The sequence below is a fragment of the Xiphias gladius genome, chromosome 5, assembly GCF_016859285.1.
Source record: "Xiphias gladius isolate SHS-SW01 ecotype Sanya breed wild chromosome 5, ASM1685928v1, whole genome shotgun sequence".
NCBI classification, from domain to species: domain Eukaryota; kingdom Metazoa; phylum Chordata; class Actinopteri; order Istiophoriformes; family Xiphiidae; genus Xiphias; species Xiphias gladius.
Genome location: NC_053404.1, coordinates 5,601,065 through 5,615,627, shown reverse-complemented (window position 1 = coordinate 5,615,627; position 14,563 = coordinate 5,601,065). Strand labels below are relative to the sequence as shown.

Genomic DNA, 14,563 nt, shown 5'->3' with positions numbered 1-14,563 from the left:
GTATACCAAAAACAATACCTCACTGGATTATAATACACTAAACCTTTAATCACCTTTATTGCTTTGATAGAGACCTGATACTGTTTAATATTGTTAATATGTTAATATGCAGTCTTCCCCACAAGCTGAATACAGCCCCAACAACCTTGACCAAGAAGGCAGGGCAATTTGGATGTTGCCTGAAATGTGAAATCCGTGGCAAAAAATGTTTGCAATTCACATGCTACTGTTTTTAAAGCTTAACTGCTGTGCGTCTCTCCCATCTGGATTTTTGTGGTTGGACACAAAGGGAATCTAACTGAACATGTAAAAATGAGGGAAGCAAAATTAGGATTTTGAAAAGTGAGGGGTACATATTCCCCATCCGTGGTGGAAATTACGACCTTGGCATATTGTATCTCCAACATAGCTGAATTTCAAAAAAGCGGTGCTTGGGGTGTCCATTTAATGTACTATATTAATAATATACTTAAATATTGTTAATATTGTAATGTAAATATTATAGGAATTGTAGACAAACAAATACAGGCAATTGTCAACAAGCTGACAGAGAGAAAAGCACACATCTCTGAATCATCCATCTGTGAAATACTGTGAAATCAGTTTGACTGACTTCAGAGTATTCATAAACTCCGATTTTATCTTTGAAAAGAATGTTGGTTTCTTGAGGTCCACCTAACTAAAACAAATGCAGTCAAATACATCAACCCTTCAATAAATCCTTCCTTCATGAAGGTTATAATATTCAGTTTTAGAGGTTTTGATTCAAACTTCTGATCATTTCTGAGGCTGAAGTTTGTGGTGATGTTGAACTGTATCGTTTTACAGTGAGAGGAATTTTAATATTTCAATTACTTTAGAAGTGGCTACAAGATTTAGATGCATTGATTAAAGCTGTGAATTGTTGTTATTATCAGTTATTATCAGGTTATACTGAATCCGATTTAAGGTCATGGTTCAAATATGCTGATAAAGAACTGCCCCCCACTACATTCTGTTTATTCCAGCTTGAAAATGTAAGATAAATTTCTCTGGAAACGCTTGTCAAAATTTCAGCTGAAGCAGGCAAATAACATCAGTGCTGAAATGTGATTTAGGTTTTACTCATTTTTCTTTTCAGATACTGCTGCCTTTGAATGTGGTATTTTTCCATCGTGAGACTGGAATCAAAGCAGTGCTGCACGATTTCCTCATAAAGCAATATAACATATATATAGACATACATACACATAATATATATACAGCACTTCTACGATGGCAAGCATACTGGATCTTTGTTGTCATGGTTAGAATAATAAACACACAGAGTGTACCAGCAGCAGCGTACCAGACCTTCATCATCGTGGTTACGATAATAAACACGCAGTTGATTGATGTGTCTCAGTTCTTCTTCAACGGTCTGGATTGTTAGATGTCTATAGAGTAGCCATAATGATGGACATTCAAGGTTTTTGTGTGCAGAGATTCAATTTCATTGGTTTAAAGTTGTAGAAGGGAACATTGTGGTACTTACATGAAGTATATAGGGTATCCGCCTTCAAAATACCAGCAATACTTTTTTGCTTCTACACACTGTAAAAGAGAAGGACAGATTAAGGTAATTATTAAAAACTGACACTCTACACACAAACAGCAATTTTAGGTATGCATTGGTAAGAAAGCAGAAAGCAAAGAAACACAACATAATATGGATGATCGTGCTAAACAAATCTCTTCTTCTGAGACAAGGGACAGGGACATATTGACAGCCACTTTAGCTAGCATGGATGGTGACAAATCTTGCTATACAAGGGTCACATTTCTGTACGTGATGTAAAATTTAAATCACATACTAAAATGGGATGTACTTAATTCTGTGATTAAAATCTTAATATATATATACAAACAAATTTCAAGTCACTGGCACAATGTCATTATTCCAGCGCAGTAACATACTGAATTAACAGAATAGTTCAGCTGACTGGAGTTCATCTCTACGTCTGACAAAGTTCGCTGCTTATTTACAACCAACTGCCAAAAGTTCTCTTTTACTTTGTTTATTGCAGTGATTTTTTAAGTCTTTGCTGTAATATTTTATTCTCTATATTATGTTTTAATACTGTATGTGTTACTTTGTGGGGGTTTTGTCTGAACATGTCCATTAATTCACTGTGAATAGTTGTGATCAAGGCTTGATGTCTCAGGTCTGTGTTACAAAGTCATGAAACAAACCAGACTTCACTTGATCTGCTCACATTACCTCCAAATCAGCTTTATGAAACAGATTAACCATGCTTCAGTTTGTTAGGTTAATTCAAGACAGACCTTTCACAGTAAGCCCTACTTTTCTGAGCTTCCTTCATGAAACACCCCTCTGGTATATAATGAGGCAACACAAAGAACTTCCTGGCACTAATGGACAAGTACGTGTGTCCAAAACATTTTCACCATACAGTCTGTCTTGGGATTGTGAAAAGAATCTCACGTCAACAAAGACAACTTGTAAACTTTACAGAGAAAGACCAGGGCTAAGAAGCATTACAATAATAATAAAAAATGATATTATTCTTGCTTTCAAAGGAGATTGTCAGTTATAAATGTAGGTCTACATCAGAAACAGCAAATAATTCATCTCCCACATTAAAGCCAGGAAGAAAAAAAATCTACTGTATAATATAGAGAAACAGTTTTTTTGTCGAATTTGATACCGATCAACAATAACAAGCACGGCTGTAAACTCAATGAGAATCCCCTGACATCCCGTGAGTTTTACTGGCTTCAGTTCAGAATACATAGAGCACTGATGCTGGCAGGCTGGAGAGCCTCTGCCTTTGAAATGATCTATGAAAATAGAGCCGGCTTTGTAGTGGCATATAGAGAATATTCAGCTTTATCATTCTAGGTCCTACAAAGTGTTGAGAAAAAGAGAGAAAGAGAGATGGAAGGTGAGATAGGAGACAAAAGGAGCTGGATGAGGGCAGAGAGTGGACAGCATGCCCTAACAAAGTGAATCACACTGTAGGGATATGCCTTGCCTTAGGGTGGCAGGCAGCATGGGCACCATCACTTTCGATTAAAGTGGAGATATCTTCTCAAAGATAACAAGTTGAACTGGAGTCTTAATGCAAATGAAAACATGATTTGATACGGTTATGAAATTGATATGACATTCACTCATATAATGTTGTAATGAACTGAACTCTGTTAACTCCTGGTGGTGATAAAAAAATAAAAAATAATAAAAAAAAACAGCACACTAGAAATTAAAAGTAGCACAGTGAAGTAGCACAGTGAAGTTTTTGTGAGCAACTTTGGTGTTTCATCTGCAGGTACAGCAACCTCTCATTCACTTAAAGCAGCAGTCCACAAATACATGAGCAAACCACCCACACCTTCTGTAATTCCAATGTGATGCCACAAGATTTTTCTATTGTGGTGTCCTTAATGATGAGATTTACATATTGTAGCTCTGTGTTGTATTTTTTAAGTCATATCAGATTTTTTTCACCTTGCTCAGACTAGTGCAGTACAACTGAACCAATCAAGTATAGTATAGAAAGCAGGATGTCAGCTACATAATAATTGTCACCTACAATGGGTGATTGGCCATGTCTGTCTATTCCTACATTTGGCAATGTATTTAGTAATGACTGACTGGATGTTGATTTTAAGAGTTGTGAGGCCAGTGCATCGTTGTATGCTGTTATACTGTACACCTATCAGCCACAACAATAAAACCAAAAAAAATGTGTGAAATCCTTGATATGTCCAGTAGCTATCAACATGTGAAAATAATCTAATATATTTATAATAAATAAATAGGGATGAAAAGATTGGAAATTGGCTTAAATTGAAACAGAAATAAGGATCAGGAAAGAAATTCTTCTGCTGGTAGAGAAGATACCTTAAAGAAAACATAAATAAATTAAACATAAAATAAGGAGAATTTAGTTCCACAAGACAAGTGCATAAAGATGCATGATGATTGCAAACAAAATCAAAATAAGCTTTGTGCTTACTCTTTGCACCCCTAATAAATGACAAAAAAGGTGTAGTATCCTATCAAATGCTTAAATCAAATGCAAATAGTAGGCTAAAACTATCTTAGGTGAATGATATAGCTTCATCTAACATGTTGTTCATAGTGACCAATTATATAATGTTAGTCACTCCAGAACATGTCTCAGAAGGCTCACATCTGTTTTTCTACTGATTGTAGGGTGGCATGGCAGCTTGAGTTGTTTTTGTGGCAGACAACATGTCAGCACAATAGGTTGTTTGTCAGGCTACTGGTGGAGAATGGGACCATACTGTGTCACTTGGGCTGAAAACGAATGGCAGAAACACACACCCAGTGAGAGGGACAGAGAGAAAGATCAGAAAAGCATCCCATCCCCTCTCACTGACACAATATACATCCACTGTATTTTTCCAGACTGTGTTCTCTTATCACTGTGGTCAGTAGTGGGAAATCCCATCCACACAGGAAGTGTGTGATGAAATCATCAAAGTGCTGTGATCTGAGGAACAGTGAACCAGTCTGCTCGATCTTATGTCTCTCTAATCTTTTCTCTTTATTTCATAAAAATTTCATTTAAAATCTAAAGAGCCACAGAACAGCTGAAATTAATGGCCCTGATTTTAAATGATGGCCCTAACATTTGAGTACTGAAGATCTGTAAAAACAAAACAAGTATCACCTGACCAGAGTAGGACAAGAGTTATTAAAATGATAAGGGTCCATCCTCACAAAAGCTTAACTGAATTCTGCAGATTTAATGTCAAACTGCCATTAATACTGTAAGTTATCTTGTGTCCAAAGCTGACATCTTGGCCTGAGAGAGGTGCTAGAAGGAGGCTCAGAGAGTAACAAGACCAAGAGCCTACAGTCATGCTAGTAGCTATGTGAGCCTGTGTTTATGCACAGTGGTGCTTTGAGCTTAATACTAATGTCAGCATTCTGATGTCTGGCACATAATGTTTACTATATTCACCATATTAGTTTACTGCGTTAGCTTGCCAATATTTGCTTATTTGCCATAAACACCAAGTACAGCTGAGGCTGATGGGAATGTCATTAGTTTTGCAGTTATTTAGTCATAAACAAAAGCACTGGAAAAATTAAAATTTTGACCTGATGATGGCACTTAATAAAAACAGTGACAGGATCACCAAAGTTATTAATAGTCATCCTAAAGGGAAAATGACTGTATGTACCAAATGTCATGGAAATCAATTCAATATCTGTAGATAACTGTAGATGGTAGTTGATGTTTCACTCAAAAACACAAATTTTAATCTCATGGTGCTGCTGAATGAAAAGTCAGGGATCACCAAAGTCATTATGATTCATTCTCTGGGGACCTTAAATATATGTGTCAAAATTCAATGCCAACTCATTTAGTAGGTGTTGAGATATTTCACTGGATGATTTAAAACTTTGACCTTCAGATAATACAAGATGACAAGACAGGGGATTACTAATGACGAGGATTAATCCTAGTAATTAGGAATAATCCTCTGAAGAACATGAATGTGTGAACTGGGGGAATCTTTCCAATAGTTCTCTAGATAGCTAATTCTAAACCAAAACTGTCAACCTGTTTGTGGTGCTGGAAGTAACATCAGGGCATCACCAAAGTCACTGTCGTTCATCCACTGGAGACCATGGATATCTGTACCAGGTTTTTTAGCAATCCATTAAATAATTGTTGAGATATGTCACAAAAACCGAAAATGTAAACTCATGGTTGAGCTACTGTAGAGGAAAAGTTAGGGGATCATCAAAGTCCTTAAAACAATTTACACTTTGAATGTCTGCACCCAATGTAATGGCAATCAATTCCAATAGATGCTGACAAACAGACAGAAAAATTGCAAGGGTTCATCCCTTGGGAAACATGCATGTGCTCAGTAAAGTATATGTCCATTAGATTTGAATATTTCTTGTGTAAAATAACTCAAGAATTTGATGGGGCTTGATGATGGCAATAAAGAAATGAGCCATCCTCTAAGGACTGTGATTATCCACAGAAGATATAATGGTATTCAGCAGTTAGGTTTTGAAACACCTTGGCATGGCAGATGGTACCAGAGCAAATATGAAGGGGTCACCAAAATAAACGAATAAATAAATAAAAATAATTAATGACTCATCTTATAGGAGCATGAAAATCCACAAATGAAGTGGAATTTAACATTGACGTTCTGAGACACCTTGATATGGTAGAAAGTTTTGTCAAGGGGAAATTTTGGAGTGATTGTGGTGCTATATTAAATACTACAGGGTCACCAATGCCATATAGACTTATCTTCTTGAAATCACAAATACCCATGTTATGCTTACCATCAGTCAGAGCTATTAAACAAACATAAGTGCTAAGGCTTGACAACAAAACACCACTGACTTCATGCAAGTACCATCTATTTATCTGCCTTCCTCTCTGAATTAATATGATCACTTTTATGGCTGCAGTCAAATGCTGTTGCTGGCCTTAGTGTTACTGAAGCAGGCATCGGTATGAACACTCTTGATCATCTCTCTCAAAGGTCTTCTGAATCTAATAGCTTTTGGCCTCTCATCTCACAATATTCAGGCCAACATTAGTATTTATAGTCTTGCATGATGAATACATGAGATAAATGAGGACTATTTTATTAGCATACCATGTAAAGAATGTGAAGAAACAGGACAAAACAATGCAATACTCATATATAGTAGTATATATGAGTATTTTTCTGTTAAAGAAATGCAACCAATAGCTAGAATAACAAAACTTTACAGTAAATTCACAATTCTTGACTTTGTTGTTATCCATCTTCATTCGTTTGAACCTAATCATTATCCTGTCCCCAACACTCTGCCAAAACTGTCAATGTCCAGCTCTGTTCATTGTCTCTCTCTAATTAGAGATCAGTGAAAGCGCTGACAAGAGAGGAAAATGTCCCTCTGTGCTCCCACAGGACAAAAATGACCATTACGCAACCAGAGAATGTGTTTTCCTGCTTTAAAAACAACTCAGATGGGTTTTGGCAAGGGGGTATTCAAAAGGATGAATAGTTCAAATGATTCTACACTGCACATTAAACCTTTATAAGCAGATGCGTCTGTTTGTGTGTTGATCAGGATGTGCTTTCTCTTTGAAGATGCATGATGCTGTAGATGAGACTGTGAAGGAAGATGAGTCGATAAAGAAGCTCCCTTTGAAAAGTCAAACATTACTAAATACAGTGTACAGTGTGTTACAGAAGTTTTCTAATGGGAGATTTTAATCCTTGTGATTTTATAATAACGACCTCTTTCCCGACTTTGAATTACCGGGAACTCTCTTGACTTGAAAATGGCCAAAAAGTGATTTCATCCTGATGGTCAGATTGGTCAGATAAATAAATATATATATACAGTATATACAAACACATATATATAGACTTTAAACTGGACTGTGCTGCTCTAAGCTGCTTCAAGACTCTGACTTAAGATTAAGCTGCCTGTCTACACATATGGAATTTAACATGCCTAAATTAAATCAAATTAAAAAAAGCAAAAAACTGAATTACAACACACATTGTTAAATAAAATGGCTTTTCACAAGTGCATTTAATGTGTCATAATTAAAAGAAAAATGTGTTAAAATGGCAGTTATTTATCTTTTTGTCTTAAATAACTGAATCAATTCTTTATTATTGTGACATGACTTTTTCATGCCACATTAAAATCATAATGTAAAAAACGGTGTCTCCAAAAGAGAGCTGCATACACCAACCAATACTAAATGCAAAGTGCTGTTAATAGTTTGAATGAGGAGGTCAAAGGGAGCTTTTTCTTTTTTGAGATGGAGATGGATATTCAATGCCAAAATGAAAAAAACAATCAATTATCCTTTAACAGCCTGAAGGTAAAACCATGGGTAGAGCTTATCAGGCTTAGCTGATGGCAGCTATGATTTGTTTTTATTTAAGGATTTTAAATTGTCTGTACAGGGCCAATGCCGAGCAATGAAAAAGTTAAAGAAAAGTCTGCCTGGAGTCAGCTGCAGATCTCTTGCTAGCTGGGTACTCTCTGAAAGTTTCCTGGCAGCCACTGCTCTTTAACTATTTCATGTTTGATATATGTAACATTTAGTATTTGATGTGATTACAATGCAAGAAATGCTTGATTGCAAGTTTATTGATTTCACAGTCATCACCCAAAATGCTGACTGTTTTTTTTAATTACTCCACAATACTTTACATCCAGACTGTAGAGGGTGGCAAAATATAGTATGTTAATATTATGTTTACCAAAGCCTGTGTCATTACCAAGGTTCTGGGGCTGCATAACCTCCACATTCATATAAACAGCCTTCATCTGTCAGAGGGGGCAATTGCCAACAATGAACAACCCAAAGATCTCTTCTTTCACTGACAGTGAAAGTTTGAGTCTGCCCCCAAAGCACTGTAAGTGTAACTAGAATGTGTAATACATAAATCATCCAGCAGACTAGTCTATAGTGAATCCTTATCCTGACATCACTTCCAATATACTGCCATTCCCCTAGGTTCTGTAACAGTGTGTAATCTCTCATCGAGTCTTTCTTTCATCAGTCTCTATGTTTTCCCTCCATACTCACAACCACCGACCTTCCAGTAAGTGGATGACCTGCTCTACCTCCTGAACCACAGCCGCCCACTTTCACACTATGTCCAATTTGTTTCACCTCTGTGCTTAAATGGGATTTGAAGACAATCAAATGATGTAATAGAACATTAGAATAACATGATACAGGCTATTTGTTGTTATTCAATTTCAATGCCTCTATTGAATATAGAGGAGATGAGACAAACAGCAAAGAACAAACCTTGATCATACAGTGCATGATAATTCAATCTTACTCTATGTATGGGCACAGAAACAAAATTCTTGCAAGCCTGGAAATGGACTGTTTACTAACCGGATGATTGCTCACAGGAAGGCTTCTCTAGCATGAGGAGGGATATGGTGGCCTGAACAGGTCACACCAAGATCAAGAGCTTCTCTTTGTTGTGTAAGAATAAGGTGTAAAGTAAAACAGAAAAAGAGGCTTTAGAACATTCAGAGTATCACCACGATGTGACAGATGGTCCAGTGGCTAATTCGTGGAGCTAGTACAGGCTGACATGACAACACTTTGAGAAGACAGAAGAGGTCTTCATGACATGACATGAAAGACGTTGATGTTGTGTATATAGTAAAAGTATCTATATTTGCTGAGAAAGAAAAAATTGTGACATTAGCACTCATGCTAAGGATACTGATGCCTTAAAGATCAACAAGTTGAGGCTGTTTAATGTTTAGGCACATACAGTGTAATGTAATTGTAAACTGCCAATACTAAAAGTTATTGTGATAAAGTTCTGGGTGCATGAATAAAGTAGGTGACTTGTGACCAAACCGACCTGCTGGGTTTATATACTCAGAGCATGTTTGATCTTATATGCACTATACTTACATGGCCAGCAAGAGCGTTATACACCAGAAGAACCTTTTAACAGGGAATTGCATTAATCCAGTCTGCTCAACAAATAAAAAGTATCATTAATTAATGTTTGTAATTTATAACAACTTGTTTCCTTGCCGACAAGAGTTTTCAATAATCAAGCAGGTCATACTTCCTCTACATGTATTGATCATATATACACTAATGTACCTGAGCTACACTCATAGTCTCTCTATCAGTAGGCTTTAGTGACCACAATAATGGTTGCTATCAGTAGAAAGCCTAAAATTCCTAAAGTAAGAGCAAAAGGTGTATACAGAGAGAGTCACCTTGTGGAGGATGTTAGAAATGTTGACTGGAATGGTGTTCACAGAACTGATGACCAAGAGGTTTTCTTTAACTTCTTTCATGAATATATGAATGGAAATCATTAATAAACATGCACCTACAAAAAAGTTAACAGCTAAAACTAGTACAACCCAATGGATTGATTTACCATTCAAAAATGTAATGAAACAAATGGATGAAGCTAAATTGATGGCAGTAAAACCGGGTTATTGGAGGACAGATTAAAATACTGTAAAGTGAGAAACCAAGTGACTAAATACTACTAAAAAATGGAGAACTCTCTGTGTTTCAGTCCGTCTTTCTGTCTGTCCTTAAGTTTTCTCAACAACTGCTCATCCAATTGACTTCGAACTTCAGGTATGTATTGTTGGATGAGCAGTGGATGAGAAGTTCTCGAGAAACATAAAAAGAGAAATAGTCAGTTAGAGTCGGTTAGAGCGGGGGTGACTCATCCATGCAGCCGATATCGATTAAATCGGCTGGTCAGAGCACGGATTCCGCAGCTACAAAAAGCTCGCACAGGATCATCTAAAGTGTGGGACTATTTTAGACAGAAATACCCCTTACTGATGCAACAATACATTTTCCAGAAATTTTAACTGCATCTTACTCCAGTGATGAAATAAATCCATGGCATACCCTTTTGAAGTTTTAAGTCAAGTTCTTCAGGCACAGACAAACTTAACAGCAAGGTGCTAAACATTGCTGCTGATGATATTTCAGGTCCTTTAACTGTACAAATAGTTTACTGGAATAACAAACAAAACCACAACACCAGTTTTGCAAGTCATATTGTGGTACCCTGTCCAAGGACTGACTTGTTGAAAAAAACTGTCATTTACAGAGCTATAACAAATTGGAATAATTTACCTCTTAATATCTGCCTAATAAAAAATAAATCATCCTTTAAAAACAATGTGCAAAGGCATTTGTTGGCATGCAGATGACAGACTAAGTAGTAGGAGGTATAGCTGATATAACTGATATAATATTCATACTTGGCTGCATATGAGTTGTATAATTTTTATTTTTTTTAAACATCATCTATATATTGATTTTTAATTATTATTCTACCTAAATGTATGCACAGTGTCGACTGGCTTTAATGTACTGATGTATATTGATGTAATTTTATGTACATTATGCAATTTATGTTCATCGTGTTATGTATTATATATTGTATGTCAAGTGTGGACCCCAGGTAGATTAGCTGATTGCCTTGGTTTCATCTTATGAGGATCCTTCATGTAAACAAACAAATAAACAAACAAGTAAATCATGTTTTGGGTTAAAGTAAGTACTTTTAGAGGACTTTCATCATCATGGTTAAAATAATAACCATGTGGGATATAGACCAATTGTAATCACATTTAAAAGAAACGTAAATATATAAATGTAAATATAAGGAGGACACACTGTTAAATTTTTTCCAATTTACCTATAGCTGTAGCACAGTAACCTTGTAGGACACACTACATATAGCCATTAACAAAATATTAGCCAGTCAGCTCCACTGGTCCAATGGTAAAGCAGATGGCAACAACATGACCAAAGTAGTAGTTAATAGTATGGAGGAGAGAAGCCAGAGAGAAGCCACATAAACACACAAGTAGGTCCCATCCAACAAGATGCACAGGAATAAAACTCTGAGTGCACACAAACACAGAAATATGCACACTCATTTATCTAATCAGATTTATAAAGCCATACATTAGCATTGTGGTTTTATAAATCTCAGTCTTTGCCAAACTGGGAATTAGTGCACAAGCCTGATTTCCACTCCCACAGGTTGCTATAAATAGATGTAGACACACCTTCAATCACCTGTTTTCATAACAATAGCTCTGCCTGCTCCAGAACCGTTAGACCTGTCAATGAAAAGTGCAATTTTACAGACGGAGGATCTCTAACGAGAAGCTGATACATCAATTCATTACATGTACCTGTACCGGAAGTGCACACATTCTTTTTTTCTAAATACTACTATAAATGCATGTGCATTAGCACATGATCCTAACTTTTCTATTCCCAACAAAGATCAGAAAATTAAACCTGGGAATGACAGGCATGGCTTGGAAATATTTACCTGTCTCTCCAGCTAGCTTTCATCACATGATGATGTGATATGCATGTGCTGCCCTTCAACTGAACAGAAAAACCATCATCATAATTTGGCTCGTGTCACTAATGCTACAAGTAGAGATTTTAAATCTGTGTGGTGTATGTCCATCTACTGAAATTTTGGACAGCCATCAGCTCTTCGACAATTTTTAACTACAAATAAGCCTGCATAACTGGAAACCACTGTCATTAGCCCTCATACCACTGTTAACAGTTGAGCCAAAATCAGTGGATGAGAGAAACCTTTATGAGTCTTTGCCTATCAGTCCACTTAACCCAAGATGTTACAAGTGTTTTGGCATACAGATCACCTCTGAGTCCAGTAGAAAGCTAGTCTTTCTCTATGAAAAAAAAAAAAATCACAGATAACCCTTTATTATCCTGCAAATGAGAAAAATTCAAGCATGTAGCAGCTCAAATGCTGGACACTTAATTATAATGATATGAATCTAAACCTGCCAGGCGTGCACAACAGACATAAAATCCGCCATTAAAAATATACTTCCAATCTGTGTTTCCCCAAGACTTGGTAAAACTTTTGTTTAAACAAAATTAAATATCATTAATTGCCTGAGCAGAATATACCAGGCTAGCTTTTAAACATGTATAAATCAACATCATCTGTCTGAATGCCACAGAGGCTTTTCCACCACAATAGACATAAAAAAAAATTTTGTCAGTCAAAGCTCCTGAAAATGAACCAAAGAATCAGCAGTCTCAATTCACATCTATAGATTGTCAGAACCACTTATCAAAGTGAACGCAGCAGTACCAGTACAAGGTTTAAGGGTTTGATTCCCTCTAGGCTGCCTGCTTACATTCAAAATGGATGTGCTCTCTAAGTCAGCTAATGAAATAAAATAATAATGATGAAAGTTAATAATACATGAATACTCGTGAATGTCAGCGGTACCGGACTGGAAGGAAGAGTGGGGATTTTGACCACATTGTGCTAATTTTAGAAACCTGTAAAATAAAATTTGAGCTCATTGTTGTCCCCTCATCCTCCTTAAATGACCCTTAAATGCCCGGCGACATGCAGAACATGCCAATGATTGAAAATTACACTCATTGTGAAAGGTCAAGAGTGCATGTATGACAAGGTAAAGAAAAGAAAAGAGGAAACCTTTGGTGGCATTAAAATGATTTCACAAAAAGTACAAATGTATATAGGTATGAAACATCTGTGTTAGGTATCACCACTTTATGGAAAAATCACACAACATAAAGTAAAACGTAATGAGACAAAGGAAAATTCAATATCATTGCCTACAACTGGATTCACCCTCCTGCCTACTATATATCAATACTTTGTGAGTGTGTGTGTGTGCTACAGGCCCAGTAACCTAGTTAGGAGTGATGGCGCCTGGGCACAAAGACAAAGGATGACAGAATTACAGGTGACTTCGGTAGCCTGCTTGGCGTTCTCGGTTGCATTCACCAAACAATGGAATGAGGTTTTGTCGTCAAAAACACTGCAGTATTCTCGACTCCTCTTGTCAGCACGCATATTAACCTTCCACCATTGTGAGCGGTGTACATCACAATCGAGATGGTAGAAATATCAACCAATCTAAAAGTTAAGATTTTATTGACGTACAGTGATCCTTAGTGGATCATTTGGATGCCGAAGTTAACAGAAGATGCCATGTATCCTATGAGCCAAATTTGTCCTCTAAGATGTGTGCAATTTTGACGCTAAGTAGGGGTATACCGAATTAGGTTACTTTTGAATTGAGTTTGGCGACCAACGCTATGAAAACAATAACGAGCGGCACGCATCGGAGCTACATCACAGGCAGCCTGCTTGAAGACCGAAGAGCGCTAACAAAACGACTTATTGTCTCTACATGTCAAATACACTCAGAGGGCAATACTACCTTCCAGCCAGACGTGCTTGTCTATCAAAGCTCCAATAAAATGTCGCTCATTTTAATAATGGCAGGCATCGCTCACCTCTAGAAATAGCCAGAATGTCAGGGCTAAATTGGCCAATGGATTCCTCATATCTCCGCCGGTAGGAGAGTGAAAGCCAAGCTCCGCTTCTGGAGAAGAGAAAGACGAGGAAGAGAGGCTCCTTTATCACTACGTCGGTTTCATCCCGCTACTGGAGACACCTAGAGATCAGATCCAGCCGGTCCGACACGGAGTACTTCGCGTGACAGGACAGATGAAGGCAATCTGGGGTGACGGTCAGACGTTCCACAGACAGAGATTGATGGCATGGTGGGAAACTGCATTAGCCAGTGATGTTGGCTTATTCCACGCCCCCAGAACAACAACAAAAAACACACACACACACACACACACACACACACACAAATATACAGTTTTATTATTATCGTTCTACTTAGACCCGTAGTTACCCCCATATGTTTTTGGGAAGGTATTTCTATCAGAAGTACTTTCAGAGTAAAAGCCAATTAGCCAAGCCAGTAAATAAAGACATTTTCACTTTGAGGACCGACCTCTCTGTCTCTTCGGTTGTTGGCTCTTCTCTTCTATCGCAGTTACCAGTCTATGTCTTGTCCTGTGCCGAGGCATTTCTTGGAATGGCAGAAGCTAGCTGGGGGTATTAGCTGCACTTTGACTGGGCAGCCTCGGCACTGATGTGTAACAGCTAACTGTCAGTCACAACAAGTCCTCCAACCCAAACGACC

At 37.2% G+C, this 14,563-nt stretch overlaps 1 protein-coding gene across 1 annotated transcript in view; it reads right to left on the bottom strand.

The window, feature by feature from the left end:
* vopp1 (VOPP1 WW domain binding protein) overlaps positions 1-13,910 on the bottom strand; it is a 32,067-nt gene extending 18,157 nt beyond the window's left edge. The window contains exons 1-2 of the mRNA XM_040127543.1: positions 13,860-13,910; positions 1,514-1,572 (exon numbers count right to left, since the gene is read on the bottom strand). Of these exons, the coding sequence (XP_039983477.1) occupies positions 1,514-1,572; positions 13,860-13,910 (110 nt within the window). The remainder of the gene's footprint in view (positions 1-1,513; positions 1,573-13,859) is intronic.
* Positions 13,911-14,563: the final 653 nt, after the last annotated feature.